We start from the raw sequence: 23,117 nt of genomic DNA, 5'->3' as shown, positions 1-23,117 counted from the left end.
TTACATTATGTACACAAGTCTTTAAAAAGTAATTTAACTAACAGCGGTGTTATTAGATCTACGTGAGTATTCGTGAACACACTCACGCTACTACAGAAGTAACTGCTACAGAATAACCAATTATTAATAATTATCTGTATGTATGTTTGTCCTTCACAGAACCTGTATCGGGCACGTTTTTCCAATTCCGCTAACGACCATTTGCCATTTGTCACCATGTTCTCCGGTAGAATATACTGGTTTACAATCAAACAAAAAAAAAACACAAGGTTAGTCGGCAATTCAATTTGACATATATTAATTGATTAATGCTCTAAAGTGTATGAAAAATTGGTTATCGGATTTCGAATACGCGTCAGAGGCCAGAAGGCTTACATCACTGAAATAAGCTGATGTATTGGTATGCACTATGTAGGTAGTGAGGCATGTTGTGTGGCCACACGGGCAGGAACCTCCAACCAGTCGCGAAGCCTCCACGTGTTTCAAAGATAGATCAGCCGAAGCAATAAAGATTTTAAAGATGTTCAAAGGTAGGTTGGTACCTGTCCGCGGGGCTCACGATGCGCTCTACCACTTCGTAATGATATGCACATATCTATTAGATTTACTTAGTGATATTTACTGTAAATAATTCCGTGTTTTATCTCAATGTACCTAAGTGTAGTATATTCTCTTCGGTTTGCGTCAGTCGTAGACATAATTAAAACTGTTTTCCTCCTCCTGTTTTTTATTTCTGATATTTCAAATATTTTACAATTTACGTCATCGGTGATCACGCAATTAAAACACGAGATTAAATCGTAAAAGGTTTTTTTTAATATAACGTTTTAAGTGGTTGAAATTTTACTGTATCAGCGCCATCTATCATACACATATGCGATTAAATACAAACTCCAACAATCACAACACTTTGGTTGTACGTTGAATTTTTGCAGTTGCGAAAGCGATATATACAGTGTATAAAATTGTAATTGTTTCTGTTATTAAGTTGATATGCACATAGATTAAACTAAGATTAATTTAAAAAAATAATTTAACATTTCTTTAATTGGGAAACAAACAGTCCAGTGTTTCCAGATAAATGTATTAAACACTAGTTTTAAGAATAACTCAGCAAGTTCCCATTATAGACAATAACACAAGCCGATGTATCTGAACAGTGTAGAAAACTTTAAAACTTAAAAAAAATTAGATGATACGAATTAGTTTTAATATATTTATGAAGAAACGGAGAAAAATCTATAAAACTATGTATAAATCGAACATAAAATATCTTGTGAGAGTTATATTAGAGCCTTTCTGTATGTATGTAGGTGACCAACATAATATAGGAGTATTAGGTATCAAACATCATAATATGTTCGATAACCAATTGTAAAATATATGTATGTATATACTGGTATATTTTTACTGCTGGTAGGACCGCTTGTGAGTCCGCACGGTCTATGGACTCCAGTAACCACTTAACACCAGGTGGCTGTGAGCTCGTCCACCCATCTAACCAGTAAAAAAAAATATATATATATATTTTTTGGGACCTGGACGGTCGGCACCTTTCCTAGTCCTTACGGATCTACCTGATCTACTAACACTATTATTAGACGCCTGCGGCTCTAACACTAGAAGCAAGCGTAGGGACCCCGGATACCGTACGTTGAACTTTTCGGACAGGCCAGCTTAGCAAAAGATCGCTGGGTTTCTTTTTCATCTGAACTTCTCAGCGGATCGCGATTCCGACCTGGTAGTAGATGCATTCAGAAAGCAGTTGCCCATAAGCTGATAGGTCTCCTGCGGAGGCGCTCGGGCAGCTGTTAGCAAATCCTATCCCTCCCATCTGAGCCCGTGCTCGCTCACCTGTCCCGGTGACACTTGAAGGACCCCACTTTAAGTGATGGTAAATGTCTTAAAACACGCGATAATCTATATATGTATATAAAAATGAATTGCTGTTCGCTAGTCTTGCTAAAATTCGAGAACGGCTGGACCGATTTGGCTAATTTTGGTCTTGAAATATTTGTGGAGTCCAGAGAAGGTTTAAAAGGTAGATAAATATGAAAATGCTCGGAATGAAATAAAAATAACAATTTTGTTTTTCCTTTGATGTGTCCCCTGTTGGACCGATTCCTTTTGTTTGTTTTAAGTTTATTATAGACAAAAGTTTAGATCTTTTATTTATCTTTTGAGGCATTACGAAGTCTGCCGGGTCAGGTATACTGTATAATAAAATCCAAAAATTGTCGTCTATGAAAACCTGTTCAGTAGTTCCGGAGATATGTGCGAACACACAGACGGGAAACACGGAGGGAAAACAAATAAAAAATAGCTGGTTTATATTCGAGTACATTTCTCTAGTTATCTCTTTCTATTTTCATTAGTTTTACTTTAGGTATTGAGTCAGATATCGTTATGTTATTATTAAACTGAGCCGTTTAAAACTCGATCTGGCCATTCATTCATTAATTCATTCAGTCTGGACAATTAGTTTATGCTTATTTAAAAACTTTGCGCTTTCTTAGATAGGTACCTACTTGTGCTATATTTTGAGTACGCTTGAATACCAATCGGTAATTTAAAATCATTTTTCCTCATACATTTTTACATCATCATTTTGAACATAAGGAGGAGAGGATTTTTTAGGTATCATTTATCCTTTGAAAACAAAACAATGTTTTTAGACACATTTAATCTGCCATAGTCTGTTTCACTTACGCTCATTGTAAAGTTAGAACAAGAGAAGAGGACCGAACAGCTAAAGATATCAGGCTTACGTTGAATTGAGTTACATCCGGGAGACGAGCACGATCTCAGAATGATCTCTTAGAACTACTAGAATGTTCATAAAAAGAATTGAAAACATCGAAATCGTGTCAGTATACTTCTAATTCTAAGTAATCAAAGAATTCGTTTTATTGACTTGTCAATTGTCGAGGTCTCGTTCTATTTACGTTATCTTCGTCCCAGTCGTGAATCCAAACAGATTAGGTACTAGTCAGATAAGTTTATTGATTTATGATTCTATGTTGTTATTCTTCTTGTTACAGTCGCTCGTTCGTAGCCAGATCAGATGGGTAATTGAGTGACGCGACTGTTCTGGGACTTAAATATTGAGGTATACCAATAAAAACAAATACTCGGGTATTGATTTAAACATATTCACCCATGGTTCCACTTTCGAAAGCACAACACTATAGGCAAAGATGTTGGCGTGAGTGCTTATATAATTACAGCACAGTTAAGACTGTGGGCTTATTCACATTCTGAGTTATACGGGTTCTGGTAACTACTAAGCGGTACAGAGAGACTGCAAACTTATTTGCAGTTTCGACTACGGATGTAATTAGTTCATTCCGTAGTGTCTTTAGATTGTCAAATTTCTATGTATGTAGATCGATCAGAATGGTTTATTTTTGTAAAAATAATATGAAGTCTGCAAAATAGAATATAGGGCTTTCTGTGTATGGAATAGATTTGTCTTTGTCTATCGATGTCGATATAACAATGTGTTGATGGTGATTCTGACAAGTTTTCGTTGTTTTCTATGATTTTAATGTTTGAAATATAGTTCTTATCGCAAGTAAGTTAAAGGAACTCAGAATAAGTCTCAAGTCTAATTATGCTATTATCAAAATAATTAATAGGAAGATCGGGACGATTAAAAGTTCAGGAGCCATTGTCCAGAGCCAAAGGTAGATCAGAAGCTATCGGATGGTTTGGATGGTTCGGGTTTTTGAAGTTGTCGATGCTTAAGCTTCTTAAGTCATTTTAATCTTTTAACGTGTGTTAGATTTTGCTGGTACCCTTTAAGGTCGTACGTATAGATTGACTATATTATCATCTAGGTTAATAAAGCATTGGAGGTCTTGGAGTTCAAAGAGTGCTGAATTTATCAATCTCTGAAATTTAGATGGGGCATCGTTTATGTAATGGGGCGTCGTTTATGTAATTACTGGTGGTAGGACCTCTTGTGAGTCCGCACGGGTAGGTACCACTACCCAACCTATTTCTGCCGTGAAGCAGTAATGCGTTTCGGTTTGAAGGGTGGGGCAGCCGTTGTAACTATACTTGAGACCTTAGAACTTATATCTCAAGGTGCATTTACGTTGTGGATGTCTATGGGCACCTATCTGTCCTGTCTATGGGACCGATACGCTGACGTCCGTCTCGTAGGCATGTCTTTAGTATTCTGTCTCGGGAAGTGAGTCTATTGACCGACTCAAAACTGTGGTCTAAGAGTTACATTTTAAAATGTTTTGGCATTCAGAGCCAGCGTGATCAGAACTGAAGAATCTGCATTAGCTAATGAGAAGCGGCTTCAAGAGAAGATGCACGAATGTGCCCAGCTTGGGGGAGAGTTGGATCGCACCAGGGACGAGGCCTCGCGGGCGCTGCAGAGAGCTCATGAGCAAACGGAAACTGTGCGGAAGTAAGTGATTACATATAATATTGCACTAACACTGATTTTACTGGGGGTAAGACCTCTTGTGAGTCCGCGCGAGTAGGTACCACTACCCAACCTATTTCTGCCGTGAAGCAGTAATGCGTTTCGGTTTGAAGGGTGGGGCAGCCGTTGTAACTATACTTGAGACCTTAGAACTTATATCTCAAGGTGCATTTACGTTGTGGATGTCTATGGGCACCAGTAACCACTTAACACCAGGTGGGCTGTGAGCTCGTCCACCCATCTAAACAATAAAAAAAAAAATGTATTGGCACGTAATGGCATAAACGATTGATTTCATAATATATTTGGGGAACTGAACATGCTATTTTGGCAAAAATCTCAGGGTTCATTTTGATTTGGAGGAAACCGGACGCTAAGTTGAATGTGCTGAAGTATTTGGTTTTTTCCAAGTTGGTCTCGTAATTTAGAGATGTTCGGACTAGGGTTTGAATCTCTGATGATTATATCGTTGAGTTTTTGGTCTAATCTATAAACTCTCTCCATTTCTTTTCACCAGAATCGTCAAGCTTTTTGGGTATTAACCATGTAAATGGTGATTAGAGGGATGAGGATGATTTAATGATGTCTTGTTGTAGTATTTTATTACTTTGTGAGTCAAGTCTTCTTTTTTGTGACTTGTACTTTTAACGTGGATCCGAACCGAAATTTGTTGTTTTTATTTCATGCTTAAATTTATTTGTGGAAGTTAAGTGATCTTTTTGAAGGTTAAAAATGTCGGAAAATTCGCCCCAACTACGAAAAGTCTTGATTTATCTTCGAGCACTCTTTTGCTCTGAAAATAAGCGTTATTCTTATTTAAATGCTCAATGGAGTTTACGCAAAAATGTATTGGACTGGTTTAAGATTATCAAGTCGTGTTATTTTTAATTTCAAGCCTGAACTAACAGTTATATGATATTGATATGACTATGTGTTATTTACATACAACAGCCAATAACAACAGATATATTAATCCGCGAATTACCTTTAACTTTTACTATGCAATTGACAATTATTATATTTTCCAATGGATGTTAGTCTAGAATGAGACCTTCGCGAGCCTCAGGATTTAAAACAGTGTATTCAATTACCGTCGCTGACCTCGCTGGAATGACGCATGTAGGCTCATTAAAACGAAGTTTAAATAATACGTTATTCAATATGAATTGATGTTTAGGGTAATCGATACTTCCGTTCATTATACGAGTATTAAAAAGATCATTACCATCTGCCGTCGTAAGGTATCTTTACTCTTTCTACAACGTAGAAAATATATGATTTTGTAAGCTATGTTTGTATGTAGTTTTGATAATAATATAATTTGTTATTTCAGGCGACGTTTCAGTAGATCACTTTGATACAAGGCTTGGATTCGCCGGTGTCGATTAATAAGGATTATGCTTTCGAGAATAGAAAATAAAGTACTTTGATATAACGCAAGTATGTATGAGATATGTTTGTTGTACAATTATAAATTATTGAATCATCTAACGATTTCATAGCGGTTGCTATTTGGGCCGGAATTTCAAGTGGGTGGTATATTTCCTTGGACTGTGCAATGGTTTTATATTCGGGATTAACGATGAGACCATGCAGAGGATGTCGTTTGATTGGATTTCGGTAAGTATTTTTATTTAATAATTAGGATAAGATTTTTTGTGTCTCTTTTTATAATATGGTCGCCTGATTGACACTTACACGGGTCTCTATGATCTCTGCTTAGTGTAGAGATTGTCATCAAATACGTTATAATCTTGTTCCACGAAATGAATACGATTTTGATTTGAGTTGAGGATAACATAAAGAGGAGGAGGAGGAGGAGGAGGAGACCTGGTCGCCCTGTACACACCTGGGTATACACCGTGGAGAGCGAGATAGGGACTGCTGGCCTGACATGGAATGATTTTAAAGAGCAAGCGCAAGGCAGGGTCAAGTGGAAATAACTTGTGAGGGCCCTATGTACCAGCGGGGTACTCTAGGACTACAACAACAACAAACATACTTCATATTTTCACTGCAATTATTAAGAAAGTTTCTATTAGAGCATAGAGAAACACAACAGCAGTTTCATCAGAAACAAGATAATAGTTTGTTGAGTTGGATTGATGACCACAAATAATCCACTTGTTATTTTTATTTATTTATTAATTTTACATTCACAGCGTAGGTACTTTTGTAATATTGAATAGATACCTAGATTCTTTTTGAATCTGTTTTCGCTGCCACAAATGATACGAGTGGAAAAACCATGCCTTTAATTTTTTATTTTTTATTTCCCTTATAGACAGACGATTATACGGCCCACCTGATGGTGAGTGGTTACCGTCGCCCATGGACTTCAGCAATGCCAGGGACAGAGCCAAGCCGCTGCCTACCGTGATAAAGATCCCCCCCCCCCGCGATAATTTTTTTTTCCTTTTTTTTGCATATACGGGTGGACGATCTCACAGCCACCCAGTGCTAAGTGGTTACTAGAGCCCATAGATATCTATAACGTAAATGCCGCCACTCACCTTGAGATATGAGTTCTCAGGTCTCAGTTTTTACAGTACAACGGCTGCCCCACCCTTCAAACCGAAAGGCAATTACTGCTTCACGGCTCAAATAGGCAGCGCGGTGGTACCTACACGTGCGGACTCACAAGAGGTCCTACCACCATTAATAGGTGTGTATAGGTGTAAACTGCACAATAAGTAATTCTAATTCATTGGTTTTATAAATTTGATATGATTTTTCATTCCATACTGTGACTGGTGTAAAAAATCTTTCTCACAGTTACCTCTAATTTAGTTGCTGTACTGTATGTTAATTATTATTATATTAGTATCTAACCACACTTGGATTCGTAATGATCGACTAATATTTTCAAATTAAATATACATTAGACGTAATTTAGTATTAATTATTTATGAGCTACAAGAACAAAAGCAATTACGAATAATTATTACAATGTGAACAATTTTATTAGAGTATAGAAATTAAAGTTGACGCAAAAATTATTCGGTTTCTATTATTTCATTAACTATAGACGCTCTTTATAACGTCGACATAGACTAGGACGCGCAAGCTTTTTTCACACAAAATATAAGTGTTTATCGAAGTCCATAACACGTATGTCGCCAATTACAAATTGAAGCTCCAAATGTTTTATTACAGCGCCAGTATTCCCTATGTACTTGTGGAAAGGTCACATATATTGCGATGGTCATATCACTAGCGAGACAAACATGTTTTTTTTAAAACGTCGGAAATGTAAGACATTGAGAACTTGCTCTAACTACATTAGCAATTATACTAATCCTAGTTTCAAACTTGTATTATAAATTTTCCACTTACGTCCAGCCATTATCTGGTAGGTAGCCACGGACCCTGTACACTGAAGCACTATCAGGTAAGTAAGTAAGTGGAAACCTCACTATAACCGCTAATTGTGTTAAAGAATTATCTGTTGGTATTTTGTAACGCAAACCAAAATTTACATTACGTTCAACTGGTCAGAGTTTAAAATTGTTTGTGCTATTAAAAGCAGGCTGACGTTTACAGAAATTCGATGTGTATATGTTACGGTAAATGTACACTCTTGGGAAATGTACACTTTTACCGGTAAATGTGCACATTTGCCAAAAAGTTAGGTATACGTGAACTGAATATAATGTATATGTACATTTCCCGGCAAATGTGTACTCTTGCCTTCACGTTTTGGTAAATGTATACTCTTAGCTTCATCTTTTAAGAAAAGTTACAGTAAATACAAATAAATTAATAATGTTGTTGCAGTAAAAAAATATTTATATAAATAAACATAATACAAAAGGCTTTAATAACGAAAATTATTTTAATTAAAAACATAAATGACAAACAAAACATACTTTTCTTTGCATATTATTTAAGATGTCGTAGGTTAGGTTACTCTGAACGGGTTCTGACCCCGGACGGAGATCGGACGTCGGGTGTAAGAGTGCAGGGGAGTCGTTTAGTGGGTGGGCCCTAAAATCCTTGGGCCCGCGATCTGCTCTCAACACCTGCAGATCGTTGAGTCTCACATACCCCGCGCGCCCCCTAGGCGCGGGGACCTCGTAGGAGGTTCGGCCCTCTACCCGAAAAAAAAAAAAAAAAAAGGTTAGGTTAGGTTGTAGTGGTGCGCTTGCGCATGCGCACCACATTATTAGCACTTGCGATTTCGTATTTTGTATGACATACTCACATTTTTCAAAACGTCATGGTCATTGCGAATTCAATGTACATTTCCCTTCTTTGAAATTGTAAATGTTAGTTGAATGCACATTACCCAAACGAGGAGGCAAATGTGCACATTTACCGGGAAATGTGTACATTTGCCGCAATATCTACTTTTACCGTAACATATACAATTACATTAAGGCTTAATGTTGTATTTGTGATATAGTTTCGAGACATCAATTAATATTATTACAGAATACGTACTACATGTGGATATTCGATCGATTTTTTTAGGTGTCACGTAAAGTACTTATTTAGAGTACCGCGGAGAGTACAATAGGCTACACCGGTGGGGACCCAAGGCTGTATACTAATTGAACATTGCTTTATCAACACCTACTTGTTAAAAACAAAACAGTCCTCAGTATATTATGTTATAGTTAACTTATTTGTTGCAATGAGTCCAGGGAACTATTCTAGACAAGCCTTAGTGCTATATGCAGCGCCAGTGGGAGTGATAATTCCTGGTACGAAAAATACAAAACACATTTTACGAATTCTACATGTTTCTTCTTGAACACGATCTTATTTCATCTTGCCTATAGTGCCGCGTCGCAATTATGCGTACTGTTAATTCTAAGTAATTCTGACTTGGATCTCATATCTCAAGATGGAAGGCAGCCTTCATGTGGTGATTTCTATTAGCTCTGATAGCCTCTTAGCACGAAGTAGGCCGTGAGCTCATTCACTCATCTGTGCTATAAATATATAAAAAATTATCGTGCCATTCTACGTGTTGGATACATATTTTTCATATTTGCCTTTTATATTCAATAGCGAATGGTCTTATCGCTTAATGTGAAGTGGGTACCTGACAAACAGCAACTTAAAAAAAAAGAGTTAAAAAAAGAGTAATGGTTAATTCGATGCAAAAGTTAAATCATCCAGAACAATTTTCTACACACTGTGGATAAATTATCGACAAGGAGACACGAGTAAACTATTTGAAAACCAAAGCATACATACATGTATTATGTATATTACAACTAGTCTACTGACGCACATAATTACATACGTTTTGTTAAAGACTTCAACATAAATAACATTAATTTGCATAAATTCTCTTTACTCTACAAACTCAACCATAATTTACAATGTTACGAAAAGTCTTTAGGAAGGACGTATGATATACTTTGCTTGTTATACATATTTGTCATGTCATATTTTCATATAATTACGATTATATTTATTTGAATAATTTAATTTTGTGTTGTTTTGTATAATGAAGGTAAGATTTATTTAATATTTTCGTGTTTTTCTAAACTGATAGTTTGACGGCTGTTGTACTTGCTGATGTGTGTGTGTGTTGGAAGTTAGTGAAGGTAATAATACATTTTTGCTATGTTTCACTATATTCTTCTTCTTCTTCTTTGTCGCTTCCTCATTACTGAGGGTCGTGACCACCTTGGTCCAGTCTTTGCACTATCTTCCTCCAATGTTGCCTGCATTTGACATTTGCTAGCAAAAACAGTTAGAGCAACTCATTACTAAGTTCATTGTGAATTCAATCTGTTTAATTGTGCTCAATATTAGACTAGATTTAAATAGAACGTATTATAATATTAATTCGTCGGTAATAGATTGGATCTTGAGCACATATAAACTTATGACATTTCATAATGCATTTTGTGATATCTCCGGTAGATACGTAACACAAAGTAGGGATGAAGGCCACATACACATTCTTACAGATCCACCCGATCCACTAACACAGTTATTAGAAGCCTGCAGCTCTAACTCTATGAGCAGGCATAAGGACCTTGGTAGCCGTATTCGTTGAATTCGTCAAAGAGAAATCTAGCCTATACATCATCCCGCTGAGATTCTTGCCGGATCTTCTCAGCGGAACTGTTAGGTTTCCTTCGGAAGCGCTCGGCCAGCTGTTAGTAAATCGCAAGCCCTCTTGGCTGTGCCTGTGCTAAGCTAACAAGGCATCTGGACTACCAGTAATCGTTTCTTCCTAAAACAAAAAAAGAAACGCTACAACCTCCCATCCAGCGCAACAAACAGCGGAACCGGAAGAAATAAAACATCTTGCCTGAAAAACCCGTACCTGTAGTTCGAAGTTTATTTTATTTTAAGGTTGAGTAAATCTTTAACATTCTAATATATTTTAATAACCGATTAATTAAAAAAAAAAATCAATAATGATTAACTTATTGGAAGGGCCTTATTGTGTTCTTAAGTTGGTAGCACTGACGTGTCAGTAAACGAGTGGGCTCATTCGAGTCAAAACATACAAACTAGCTCAATAAATAATAAAATACAATAGATAATCCGGAAAATGTACAAAAGATAATAGCATCCTATGTCTTGTGTTTTTACTATGGTAAATGTATATTTTATAGTATACCTTCCTATTTCTGATTAGCTGACAATAATCAATAATGTTACTTGTGGTTGAATTTTAATCAGTTTGTACGTCCAAGATCAGGTCGCTTGGTGGGACTGTACCAACGGCATTAAAGTCAATTTATTGATTCCCATCTAAAATAACTTTACTTCACGATCTACCCTTTATCAGTTCACTTTAGTTTTCGATATTCATCTATCTGTAAATATTGTCATGATTTTCTTTGGTAGATTACAAGTACCACTACACTGATGTATTTAATGGTCGATTTAGATGGGCAGAGGCTTTAACGGCCGCATCCATGCTCAAGATCCCTTAAATACGATGTACACACCGCTGCGCATATTTGAACATAAATTTCATACGTCAATTGAGGTTGCCTTTTACATTTCAGCCGATCAGATCCAAACACCGCCTTGGACTACGACAGGAAACATCCCCAAAGAGCAACGCAGTCGACCAATCTAGCAGTTCCCCTGAAATCCCAACCGAACGTCTGCAAGCACTCGAACTGAAGAGTCCTCGAGACTCACATTCCGCATCGGAGTCTAATATTGTTAGTAATGTCGAAATAATAGGTTTATACCTGTGGGATTGTCGTTTTACAGTACTGGCCATTTGCTAAACTAAAAGGAATTTTAATTGATAAATCAGAAACTCTTTATAAAATTTCAGTCATAGGGTTATTAATGAGTGTTTCGTTTTCGCTACACTATGGATATGATTGAAATACAATTACGAATTATGGAATACAAGTTCTGTCGCGGTAAGCGGATGCCACACGAAATGACTGATCGCCAGTACGACGAACGCGTTATGCTTTCCGTTGCTAGACACAGAAACCATGGGATTTCTAACGGTATTATCATTTGCTATGAAAAATGGATTCTTTTTGATAATCGTCAATGGTAATCATGTTGGTTAGACCCTGGTTCAGCACCTTGGCCATGCACCAAACAAAAACTTGCCCCTAAAGAAGGCACAGTCATTGTTTCGTGGTCTAGTGCCGGCTAATTCATCACAGCTTGTTATCAAAGGAACCTGAATTACTGCAAATATATACTTTTAGGAAGTGGAAGTATGGAGAAGCTCGTAAATGTCTGGGCAGTCTTTCTAAACTTATATGGCACAATAGACGGTCCCTAAGCTTCAAGAGCTGGAGTTGGAACTTGTGCGTCATCCTTTGTACTCCCCAGATCTTCTACCGACTGACTTCTGCTTTTTCAAAAGTTTAAACAACTTCTTGCCAGAGAAAAAATCGATACCCAAGAGGCGGAATAGAAAGCTTTTGAAGAGTTTGTTGGCTCGCGTACACTTGACCTCTTCAAGAAAGTATTGAAAAATTACCACTCCACTGGCAGATATGTATCGATACCCCGGGTGCCTAATTCGATTGATAGAAATAAAAAATGATTTTAACTTTCTGTATATTAAACACGATTATAGTGGTGTAGATTGGGAGAGGCCTATGTCCAGCAGTGGACGACTGTGGGCTGTTGATGATGATGATGATGAAGATATTAAACACAAATTTTATAGGTAAAAAATACCTGATATTAAGAATACTGTGCTCCCTAAAAGTGCTTTAATGTATCTTTTTTAATAGATACGTACACAGGAGTATATCTTTTCAATTAAATCAATAGAAATCACACGTCTTAAAATACACACACCTGCTAATTTTATCGGGTTGTTACAATGTAATGTTACTCCAATGATAAACTAAGCAAAAATGTGAACTTTAGACTAACGTTTCATATTTTATTGGTGTCGAGACTGTTTTAAAAGTGATTGTTCTTGAGTATTGTAAATATTTTTTGATAACTGTAGACATCAGCGAGTTACGCGGGTCCAGCTGAAAGGACGAACAATAGTGTTGTTATATTTTAAACTCCATTAAAAGACATGAGGTTTTCTTATAGCCATAAAAAAAATTCAGTTCTAGTTCTAATTAATCCACAACATCAAAAGTATCTACAAAATGTTGCAGCTCCTGCAGTACCTATAGTTTTTAATGAAGTCATCAATTTGAGCAAAATCAGTTAACTGCTTAACAGCCTAATTGATCTACCAAGCTATACTTACCCCTTGTAAATTAACTTAATTTAGCTTACATGGGTACTTAACTAAATAATTATATTAATGCACTTCAAATATGTAGATAGTTAGTTTTAAGAATAGTGTAGTTAGATATTTTTTTTAAACAACAGGAAATAAAGGACTTTTTGATTTTAATTAAATCGTTTTCGATGCACAGAAACTAACATGTACTTTTATAAACTTATATATCTACATTTTTAGATATAAATGAAATTTGACATTTTAGACTGATTAAACAAGGTTTCTGATTGCAGCAGTAATATCTGACATTCATTTTATGAATTACCAAGATTTCAGAATAAAGAATAGAAATCTTGTCTGCTAATTAAAAAAAAACATAATATATCCGTATGATACAAATCTAGAGTATTAATATACAACGAAATTTAAAATTCGATATAAACCAAACCTTATTAAAAATTTTAGCCCACAAAAGAGCACGCTTTGAAAATTGAACAATTTCCGAACTGGAATAAGAGTCAAATTCCCGTAGCAATACATAAGACCGGTACAGACACTTCAGGAGACATGCAAGCGAATACCTTAAGAGACCTGAAGAGATGCAAACCATGTAAGGATCACGATGTCGAAGGACTGCAAGATTGGAAGCCAGAAGTTATCGGAAAAAACGCGGTTCGAACGAATATTACAAAGGTAATTTTGTTTGTAAAAACTATAATAAAAATATATATGTATATAACTATTGATCACAAAAAAATACAAACCTTAAGGAATTACTCTCCTAATCGTGTTTTCAGTACTTAGTTTTACTACCAAATATTTTGTGATATTTTCTACTGCTGATTATTTTATTATTCATGGAAAGATACCTCTACTCTTTCTCTTTCATTATCTCCGACTTTTTTATATGTGTGACCCAATTTATTTTATTGAATCGATGTTATTTCTTTGCAGAAATTGAGAGCATGTGAGTATTTTTTCAACCTTTAAAAGTCTTCAAGGATATTTCAGAAACCGTTAAACTTACTGAAAGTTCTAAAAATCAGGTTCTCCATTAGATCAGGATATAGAAGATTCATTGCCCCGACAAATCAGGGAAATACATAATGAGACTAGAAAAAGTTCTCGGATAATTAGAGACTCAAGGGCGAGACTGCTCGAGATTCAGAAGGTTATTAACTTTATTGTTATTTTCTTTTTGATTATTCAGGATCTCAACGAGCCTGGTGCTAGTCATGGATACATTGGGAGATCATTATCCGAAATTTATTTTAACTATTTTAAATTATTAGTCTCTCAAAACCAAGCAATAAAACATACATAACCACGACTACTCCGCCAGGAATGTATCTTCTGAGGATGATAACGCATGCCCATAGTAATCTCTTAAAAAACTATAACGAAGACTCACGTTTCTACTCAGAAAAAAATTACGCTCTGAAAATGGATAGTGTCCCACGTCCCACGTCTCACGCTGCGCTACCCAGTATCTGGTCTCAACTCAAGGATCTTACCCATCGGCCGTCCAAAGATATCAAATATAAAAAGGAATATAAATAAGGCCCGTCTAGTTTAATATCTTAAGATCGATAGGTGATCAATGGATGACTTTTGCCCATTTCCGGAGCCAAAGGAATTTAATATGTACGATATATGTATGTAATCTGATTTCTAATTTCCAGAAAACAACAATAACAGAGACAGACGTAAAAGAGCTTGGTGATCGAAATGAGTTGCTTCTCCGAGAGATGGAGAGATTTGATCGCCTGACGAGGAGCCTGCAGAAAATAGTAGGCGCTGAAGTAGCACAACAGCGTCGACCTAGAGACGAAAGCCACGAGAAAGTAGAGGGCATGCCCAGGAGTGTAGTTGGTGGTCAGTCTAATGTGTGCACTCGTCTGTTGAGGGGTATATTATGGGGGTTGGTGGTCATCGGGCCTCGAAACGGTCGAAACTCCCTATAAGCTGTAGCCCTTGACAGAGATTGTCCTGAGATAATGAAATGTATCTGGAATGTCTCTTGGGTACTTAATTAGTTTTGAAATATTAGAATTTTGATTCAGATATTACTTTCGATTGGATTGTTTTAATGTTTATCTTATTACATACAGTACCGCGGGATCACATGGTGGCATAAATAGGCAGAAGAGTAGCATCTCTAATATAAATAGTACTTGAGTTGAAAGTAAAGGGTCCCTACTAGGTAGGTAGGAAAATATAAGGCTATCTACAATCATTTTATTAAACTAATTCGACCTGAAAATTTAACTACGATTACCAAGATGAAAATATTTTTTTTAGTTCGCGCGGGTAATGATGTAGTATATTATTAACTATTTTCCAAGAGAACACTTACTACTGATTTTAGGGCGCTTATTAACTAAACATAGTTACAAATGGGAACTGAATCGTAGCAGAAATCTGTCTTAAGGATTTCAAAAATGCAAGTTTTCTCTTGTTTCGAATTGAATAGTTTTGCTGCAAGTGTTTAAAGCCGTGCCACCTCTCCGTTATCATTGAAAGTTAGAGCAGCGCCCGATCAGCCAGCCCCTTGGCGGTTTGTGACTCCGCCGACAGATGGAACTAATAGCTCCACGAGTAACTCAATGAGCTTCTGTACTTCATTTAAGCTGGCAAATGCGATCTTTTCGTCATCTTCTGACAGGCACCGCCAGCTGGCCTAAGTAAATTCCAGCCATTTGGAACCGTTGCTCTTCCATAACACACATCCAGTTTTTTTTTTTTTGTTACATATTGTCGATGAATAAGCCTACTTTTTCAGAGATAGAATGGTCTTTTTTTCAAGTCGTTCTAATATTTTATTAAGAATATTTGAAGCCTGATTTTTAATTTTTAATTAATACTTGTATATCCTTTAAGAATCTGCTGTCTTCCATGAAATGAAGATGGCTCATCCCACTGTTCTACTCGCCGGTAGAAATAATGATACACCAAAATTTGTAGTCTGCGATCCACCGATGAGAAGTAAATCTGTGCGTACTTCACGAATCTTGTCTATTATAATTAGCTCTTTAGCATCCTTAGTGGAGATTCAATATAGTGTTGTGTCCTGTAATTTGTAGATGTCTCTGGACGGCTGTAGTTACTCGATGCGTTGCGTTATGGGAAGCAACACACAGGAACCCTTCACATATATGCCATTATGACATATATGTATGTTCTTTAAAATATACTCAACTTTCAAACCTGCCTTAAGAATTGGCATAATTTTAGATCTCGTAAAAAAACCTTAATTAATTTTTGTTTGAATGTAGAATTATGTTGAATTTACAACACACAGTGCCATGTGTACATAGCTTTAAATGACATTATCGTGCAAAATATATTAATTTCTGTTATATTAAAAATTCAAGAAAGTGGAAGTAGTACATAATATAAAATAATACACGGCAGTATTTGTCGATCTCGCACGGAACCTGATGTAGACCGAACAGCCTTCGTAGCTTGGCTACGCTTTGGTACCTTATGCGGGGAAACTGAATATCTCGCCACTACAGTTGTCGAGGAAGTTTTTTTTGACGCATGAGACGCCTGGATTATATCAGAAGAGATAAGAACCTGCCCCAAAATACGGTCTTGTCGATTCCGGTGTTCCCAATACCAATGTCATTTAGTTCTTGTAAATGGTCGTGAAATTCTGACTCGGAACCGATCTGTTAGATTTTTTTAAGCTAGTAGCTTAGGCTTAGCTAGTAGTAGCTAGTAGCCTTTAGAAGCCAGGCCAGGGTAAACAAGCGAGTAGGTGAGCTCACGGGACTCTAACCTGAGGATGTTGCTAACACTAGCCTTAGTAAGAGCCGTGCTTCGCAAAATCTACCACCGGATCGGAAACACAACCCACTGAGAAGATCCAGCGAGAAACTCAAGGGATATTTTAGGTTTATTGTCGTCGACATAAGATGACAGTGACAGCGTTGGTCGCTCCTTACACCATTTCTCGTGAAGGTAGAAATTGATAAATTGATGAAATATTTAAACATGGCCTATTACTGCTCAGAAGCTTTCGTTATTCATGGCGATTAGCGGGCGGTGGTACAAAAATCGGTAATTTTTGATACGGTCCGTATTGTTAGGAGCTTTTTTTTCCTTTGGAAACCTAACAGTTAGTAGTTTTTGTGTGGAATGCACCGCAAATTTTTTTTGGTTTTTTTTTTCATAGTATTTTAGTCAGTTAAACAAAATTGTGACGCGGCTTGGGGGAGGCCCATGTCCAGTAGTTGACATCTGTGGGCCGTTAGATGAAGAAGAAGAAACAAAATTAGTCGATTAGATCATAAAACTATCATTATTTAAAAACTAAAAACAACCATTGACGCCGCAGCCGGTAGGATTCGAACCTACGCTCCCAGAGGGAATCTGATTTCGAGTCAGACGCCTTAACCACTCGGCCACGACTGCTGTGCAATGATTTGTAAATACATGGACTATATTGTACAAATTAAGACACAAAATGGTGTATTTCTCAAACTTTGTTGCAATAAAAATAATGTTGAATACACCAATCGATAGTTTGAAAGTTCAAGATACCAAAAATTGAGTGTTTGGATGCAGGAGATCGATTTGACGAGGAAGCTTAGCGAGAGCTACGATATGCAGGAGAGGCTCGTCGCTGACAACGCTGACCTGGAGGTGAAGAGGTACTTACTCATTACGCCTTCATACGTCCGATACCACTCCGACGTCGAGGGGGTGGAAGGGGTGCAGCTTTATTAGAAATAATCACAAGCTAGCCGATAGTAGTTAGGCGCTTCAAGGATTGTGATACCGAAAAAAAAATCCGGGCGAAACAGCTAGAATAGTAGTTTGAAATTCGCGGCCTTCGAATTATCAATATGTGTAATTGACAAGTATCGGACCTCATGCATATGTTCTACTGTTGCCTTTTGAGAAACTTACTAAGTTCGATTAGATAAAAAAAGTGTAGTTAACGATTTCAGTACTTCCCTAAATATTGTAATTTTTTTATCTATTAATCTTTTAAAGCATCTAGTGAAACCCGTTTTCTCTCCGCTGTAATTATTGCATGAAAAATATTAGCTTCTTGTAAATAATCGAGTGTTATTGTCCTTTCGTTGTTATTATGTACCTATGTGCTAAACTCCTGTACAAGCCACCATATTGTGAAGTGCATTCAAAATACAAATAAAGTATTTCTGTGGTTTTTTACCTGCAACAGTAATAAATAAATAAACTTTAATATTTAAAATATTAGGATTATTGTAGAATTAACGAAAAATGATTTTTTTTTGCATTAATAATTTAACATCTATATTCGCTGCCGTAACTCAAGGTAGTCTCCTGTGTAATAGGTACCCGAGATACAAATAAACACGAGACAAGGACGAGTACACCTATTCCCAAAATATCTTTGACAAAGATACTACTTCCAACAAGGACATGTCTTTATTTTTAATAATGTAAATATCGGAGTTAGGTTTGCTGTTAGGATGGCAGGTTTTCTCCACCACCCTCATCTCGCTTGCACCCAGTTCCCGCCCGCACCCCGCGCCCCCGCGCTCCCACTGTACCCGCACCTCGTCCTGCAGTTTATTGATTAACTTTTCAATATGGCGTATCCTAGCAACCTAACTTCGTAAAGACTATTTTTCAATAAAACAACCACTAGGATTAAAAACTTTTATTTGATACACATATCTGACCTAACTCTGCTATCTCACATCTTTGAGCTTATTAACCAGTATTCATATTTAATATATTAATTACGGCCGGTTCTATATGAGTTAGTCAATTACTGTTACTGGTAAATAGAAAACGATTTGACTCAACCTCTCTTTAAATTTACGCAATTTAACGCAAAAGACTAATCGCAATAAAAGTTAAACCTTACAACTTTTGTCTGTCTTGTTTTGAAAATATTTGAGCCATTTTAACGTTGTTAATAAAGACAAATTGAATTCTATCTATCGCCACAAGCGTACCCTCGCCAATAATGTGGTTTTCGGTCGTTTCTGCTTGAGCCCCGATTCTTCAATGTACGTAAAAAGCTCTTCGACGAAGCTCTATACATGTTTTCCTTGAAACTAGCTTTATGGCTATATTGTGATAAGCAGCAGTATGATCCATAATGAAGCAGATAGGTCTAAGACAAAAAAGTGATTGTTTCCCATCCTAGGTCACAGCTATCCAAGGACATATCCTAAACTAAAAAAATATTATAAATATCCCCAATATTGCGGGTCGTGATCATCACCGCATATTCAGCTTATCCTGTAAGATTTTCTTTTATCGGATCTTATTTTCCGTAGAAGGTACCCCGCTTTTTTGTAACTTGATCTTAATTTACAAACAATATGTACATTTGTTTGGTTCGTATGAAACCGATATCAAATGGGAAAATTGAGTGGACATTTTGAAAACTTTTGTAACATACATTTAAACATATAAACTCTCAGAGGTTACGACAGTTTTTCAAATACGGAATATCAGTATGACGTGTGTCATTCAATAAAAATAAATAATTTTAGACACACATACATAATTTTAAAATAATTATAAAAAAATGGACGAAATAAGGTAAGTGTAACGTTTCAGGTATATTTTGTACAAAGAATTGATGACCAAAGATCAGAATTTGGAGACATGTCGCGCTCAAATAAAAAGGTTGCAAGGGGAGTTGAAGTTATTGAGTAAAGAAAACTGTGCGCTACTTGAGAAAATTAATAAGAATAATCCAAAGGTATTTGTTTAGTTAACAAACAGTTCCGCACTTGGAGTGCTATCGTCGTCAGGGCTTGGAGCCAGGGATGAGTTTTGGGTTAAGAGTTTATGCCATGATTTCAAATTACGCTTAGAACCTAATATTCGGTATCTTGATATATTGCTTATTATCTTTTGATCTTTTTTTTGGAGACAGCTTCGTCCATTATTTTCCAAGGTATACCTATATGCACCGAATCCAGAGGCTTCTCTTTTTCTGAGTCGGTTTAAAATAATTAGCGAAGTCTCGCCGGGCCACCCCGTCTCCCCTGGGCGCCCCGTGTTAGCGACGCTTATTGATTTGCAGCGTCCTTTTCGCATCCTGTCTACTGTAATTATTATTAGTTACCTGTCGGTGTTGATATTTATACAATGATTGAGATAAAACTATGTTATGAGCATTATGTATTATGTCTGTCTTAAAATATACTATTATAAGCCGAAAACATGCGTATGTCAGTAATTCATTTTTATAAACCCGTTTTTTTTTTAAGGGTGACGCCGGCGTTGTAGTCCAGGACAACAGATGCGAAAATCATGAAAATATAGAATTTTGCGAACAGGTTCTGTGTATTTTTAATAAGCATTCATTGATATTTTTACAACTGAAGCTTATTAAGAGTCTCGATTAGAACAATTTTACTAAATTCAATTTCCACGATAGAAGGATGGCTTCGAGCCTGTCGATGTTTTATGATTGCTTAGTGATCTGTGTCACAGTGAACTTGCACAATTCGTCATGCTGACCACAGTGCTGCCTATGTCTGCCAACAACCAAGCTTCCCTGCTTAAGGAATGAGGCAGCCTTTAATTGTAGAATACAACATACGATACAGACTTCGCCCTCCAATCACAACATTAACATTCCCGTTGTAGTGGCTTTAATGATCATTCAGCCTCGGTTGGGCTGCGGACTCGGCTGTCGAGTAAAGAAATGTCATAAACGATATTAATTTAAAGGAGTATTTATTTTTCAAGACAAAGGATGGTGCTCTGTTATGTTCCGCCCACATTTACAGCAAATACAAAATGATCTGGGATTGAAAAGCGTCTATATTAATAGTTTATCTATATCATCTATATTAATATGTTCGAAGCTCTGACCGTCTAAAGCAGACAAAGGATATCGTTAAGGTTTATGTCGTGTAACTAGCTACTAAATATACACATTTATACAAACAGGATAAACGAGTATTTGATGTAACACAAGCTCAGGAACTAATTAATAAACTAGAAGACTACAAATGTTCTTCTGTTGATCTTGTAAGCTTTACTGTCAATCAATAAATACTTTAACAATAAGCTCATTTTAAAGTTGTTGTTTTGAAGTCGTCGTGGCCTAAAGGATAAGTCGGTCGGTGCACCGCAGGCGGGTACCAATTTTTCTAATGAAATAAGTACTTAACAAATGTTCACGAATGACTTCCACGGTGAAGGAATAACATCGTGTAATAAAAATCAACCCGCAAAATTATAATTTTCGTAATTACTGGTGGTAGAACTTCTTGAGAGTCCGCATGGGTAGGTACCACCATCCTATTTCTGCCGTGAAGCAGTAATGCGTTTGTTTTGAAGAGTTGGGCAGCCGTTGTAATTATGCTGAGACCTTAGAACTCTATCTCAAGGTGGGTGGCCGCATTGACGTTGTGATGTCTATGGGCTCCAGTAACCACTAAATACCAGGTGGGCTATGAGCTCGTCCACACTAAGCAATAAAAAAAACTTCGTATTAGTTTGAACTTTATAGAATTTAAGGGAAATTATTTCAAAAATCTTAAGTAGTTTTAGAAAATAGTTGTTAGACATGACTTTAGATTGAACTTGTAAATGAATTTATCATTCAGATCATACATTAGGCATTTTCGGAACAGGAGAAGCAGCTTCTGGAGTTAGAGACCGAGGTGCGGCACATCCAGGTCGAAATGGAGTCCGTGAAGTGTGCCGCCGGAGCGTGTCGCGGCGGGGGCGGACAGAATACTTGCTTTGAACAACCCGTATGCACTACTTTTATACCTTACCTAGTTCTGACGCAAAACCATTCTACGTTCTCATTTAAGGAGTAGGAAATCAAGATTTTAGTGACGTGCCGGGCAGGTTAATTCACCATTCTCATCGATGAACAATTCGGATTCCGTACAAATCACTCATGCGTTCAACAGGTGCAACGCCTCACGGAGCACATTCTTGTGGGGCTTAATCGACCAAAACCGTTATACACGGGAGCTCTCTTCTTCGACGTCGCAAAAGCGTTCGACAAAGTCTGGCACAACAACGTTGACCTACACGACGACCTGAGCCTCGAATCTATCCAGAAATACATGAAGTCAGCGTCGGAACGGTACTTCGATAAGGCTATGCGTCATGATAATCGCCTTATCGTTGCCGCTGCTGACTACTCCCCGAATCCTGATCACGCAGGAGCCAGTCACCGTCGACGCCCTAGACACGTCCTGACGGATCCATCAGATCCAATAACCTTTGCATTAGACGCCTTCAGCTCTAACACTAGGAGCAGGCTTAGGGACCTCGGTAACCGTACTCGTCGAGCTCGACAAAGAGTTCGCCGTGCAACCTAACCCATGAATCAGCTCGCTGAGTTTCTCGCCGGATCTTCTCAGCGGGTCGCGATTCCGATCCGGTAGTAGATTCATTCGCGAAGCAGCTACTCTTGAGTTGTTAGGTCTCCTTCGGAGGCGCTCGGGTAGCTGTTAGCAAATCCCACCCCTCCTGGCTGAGCCTTTGCTCGCCCACCTGTCCTGGTGAAACTGGAAAGGCCTCCGGGCCACCAGTAATCCTTCAATCATAAAAAAAAGGTTAATTCATAGCCCACTTGTGTTTAGCGGTTGCCGGAGCACATCTTGAGATATGAGGTTTGCTACCGCGGTCATTAAAAGCAATTGTTGAAACGGATAAGAAAAGTGCATCAGGAACTTGTACACAGCGGCTGAGAGAGCTACATAAACATGATATTGTAGAATGATAAATGGACTTTGATATGTGTTTGTATGTATGAGGAGCGGACGGAATCACCCAATTGACTGCTAGTGACATAGTCGTTGCCACCCCACCAGTCGGTGCGCACTGTCAGACATGAGCAGGCGCTCAGCGGACTCGGAACGATCAAGAGAAGTTCTAAAACCACAATCCAAATATTTAGTGTTGTAGTTGTCCAACGTAATATATGTTTCAGGCCGGAGGTCCTCCTGTTCCGCCGATGTCGAGAGCGGTAAGACGTTTTCACTGTTCATACACACCATTCGTTCGTTGGAGCGGGTACACAATGCT

At 37.4% G+C, this 23,117-nt stretch overlaps 2 protein-coding genes and 1 non-coding gene across 9 annotated transcripts in view; 1 reads left to right on the top strand and 2 right to left on the bottom strand.

Moving 5' to 3' along the window:
- tan (C45 family peptidase tan) overlaps positions 1–7,903 on the bottom strand; it is a 52,366-nt gene extending 44,463 nt beyond the window's left edge. The window contains exon 1 of the mRNA XM_028177392.2: positions 7,778–7,903. Within this exon, the coding sequence (XP_028033193.1) occupies positions 7,778–7,787 (10 nt within the window). The 5' untranslated portion in view covers positions 7,788–7,903. The remainder of the gene's footprint in view (positions 1–7,777) is intronic.
- Positions 302–23,117, top strand: part of LOC114245225 (uncharacterized) — a 28,927-nt gene continuing 6,111 nt past the window's right edge. The window contains exons 1-15 of one of the 7 annotated variants that reach the window (XM_089740112.1): positions 5,191–5,682; positions 5,775–5,881; positions 6,991–7,106; positions 11,428–11,589; positions 13,560–13,787; positions 14,049–14,061; positions 14,141–14,265; positions 14,777–14,969; positions 15,975–16,087; positions 17,667–17,752; positions 19,668–19,812; positions 20,327–20,395; positions 21,015–21,095; positions 21,704–21,826; positions 23,023–23,058. In XM_089740112.1, the coding sequence (XP_089596238.1) occupies positions 13,662–13,787; positions 14,049–14,061; positions 14,141–14,265; positions 14,777–14,969; positions 15,975–16,087; positions 17,667–17,752; positions 19,668–19,812; positions 20,327–20,395; positions 21,015–21,095; positions 21,704–21,826; positions 23,023–23,058 (1,110 nt within the window). In that variant the 5' untranslated portion in view covers positions 5,191–5,682; positions 5,775–5,881; positions 6,991–7,106; positions 11,428–11,589; positions 13,560–13,661. Of the gene's footprint in view, positions 531–5,190; positions 5,882–6,990; positions 7,107–9,749; positions 9,909–11,427; positions 11,590–13,559; positions 13,788–14,048; positions 14,062–14,140; positions 14,266–14,776; positions 14,970–15,974; positions 16,088–17,666; positions 17,753–19,667; positions 19,813–20,326; positions 20,396–21,014; positions 21,096–21,703; positions 21,827–23,022; positions 23,059–23,117 lie in introns of those variants that run through there. The other 6 variants (XM_089740118.1, XM_089740109.1, XM_089740105.1 and 3 more) reach the window with 6 other exon arrangements.
- Positions 17,432–17,513, bottom strand: TRNAS-CGA (transfer RNA serine (anticodon CGA)). Its single transcript has one exon. It is a non-coding gene; the product is annotated as a tRNA-Ser (tRNA).

The sequence above is a fragment of the Bombyx mandarina genome, chromosome 01, assembly GCF_030267445.1.
Source record: "Bombyx mandarina strain Sakado chromosome 01, ASM3026744v2".
In the NCBI taxonomy this organism is placed as follows: Eukaryota; Metazoa; Arthropoda; class Insecta; order Lepidoptera; family Bombycidae; genus Bombyx; species Bombyx mandarina.
Note: the sequence above shows the minus strand (reverse complement) of the source record. Positions and strands in the feature narration are given on the sequence as shown.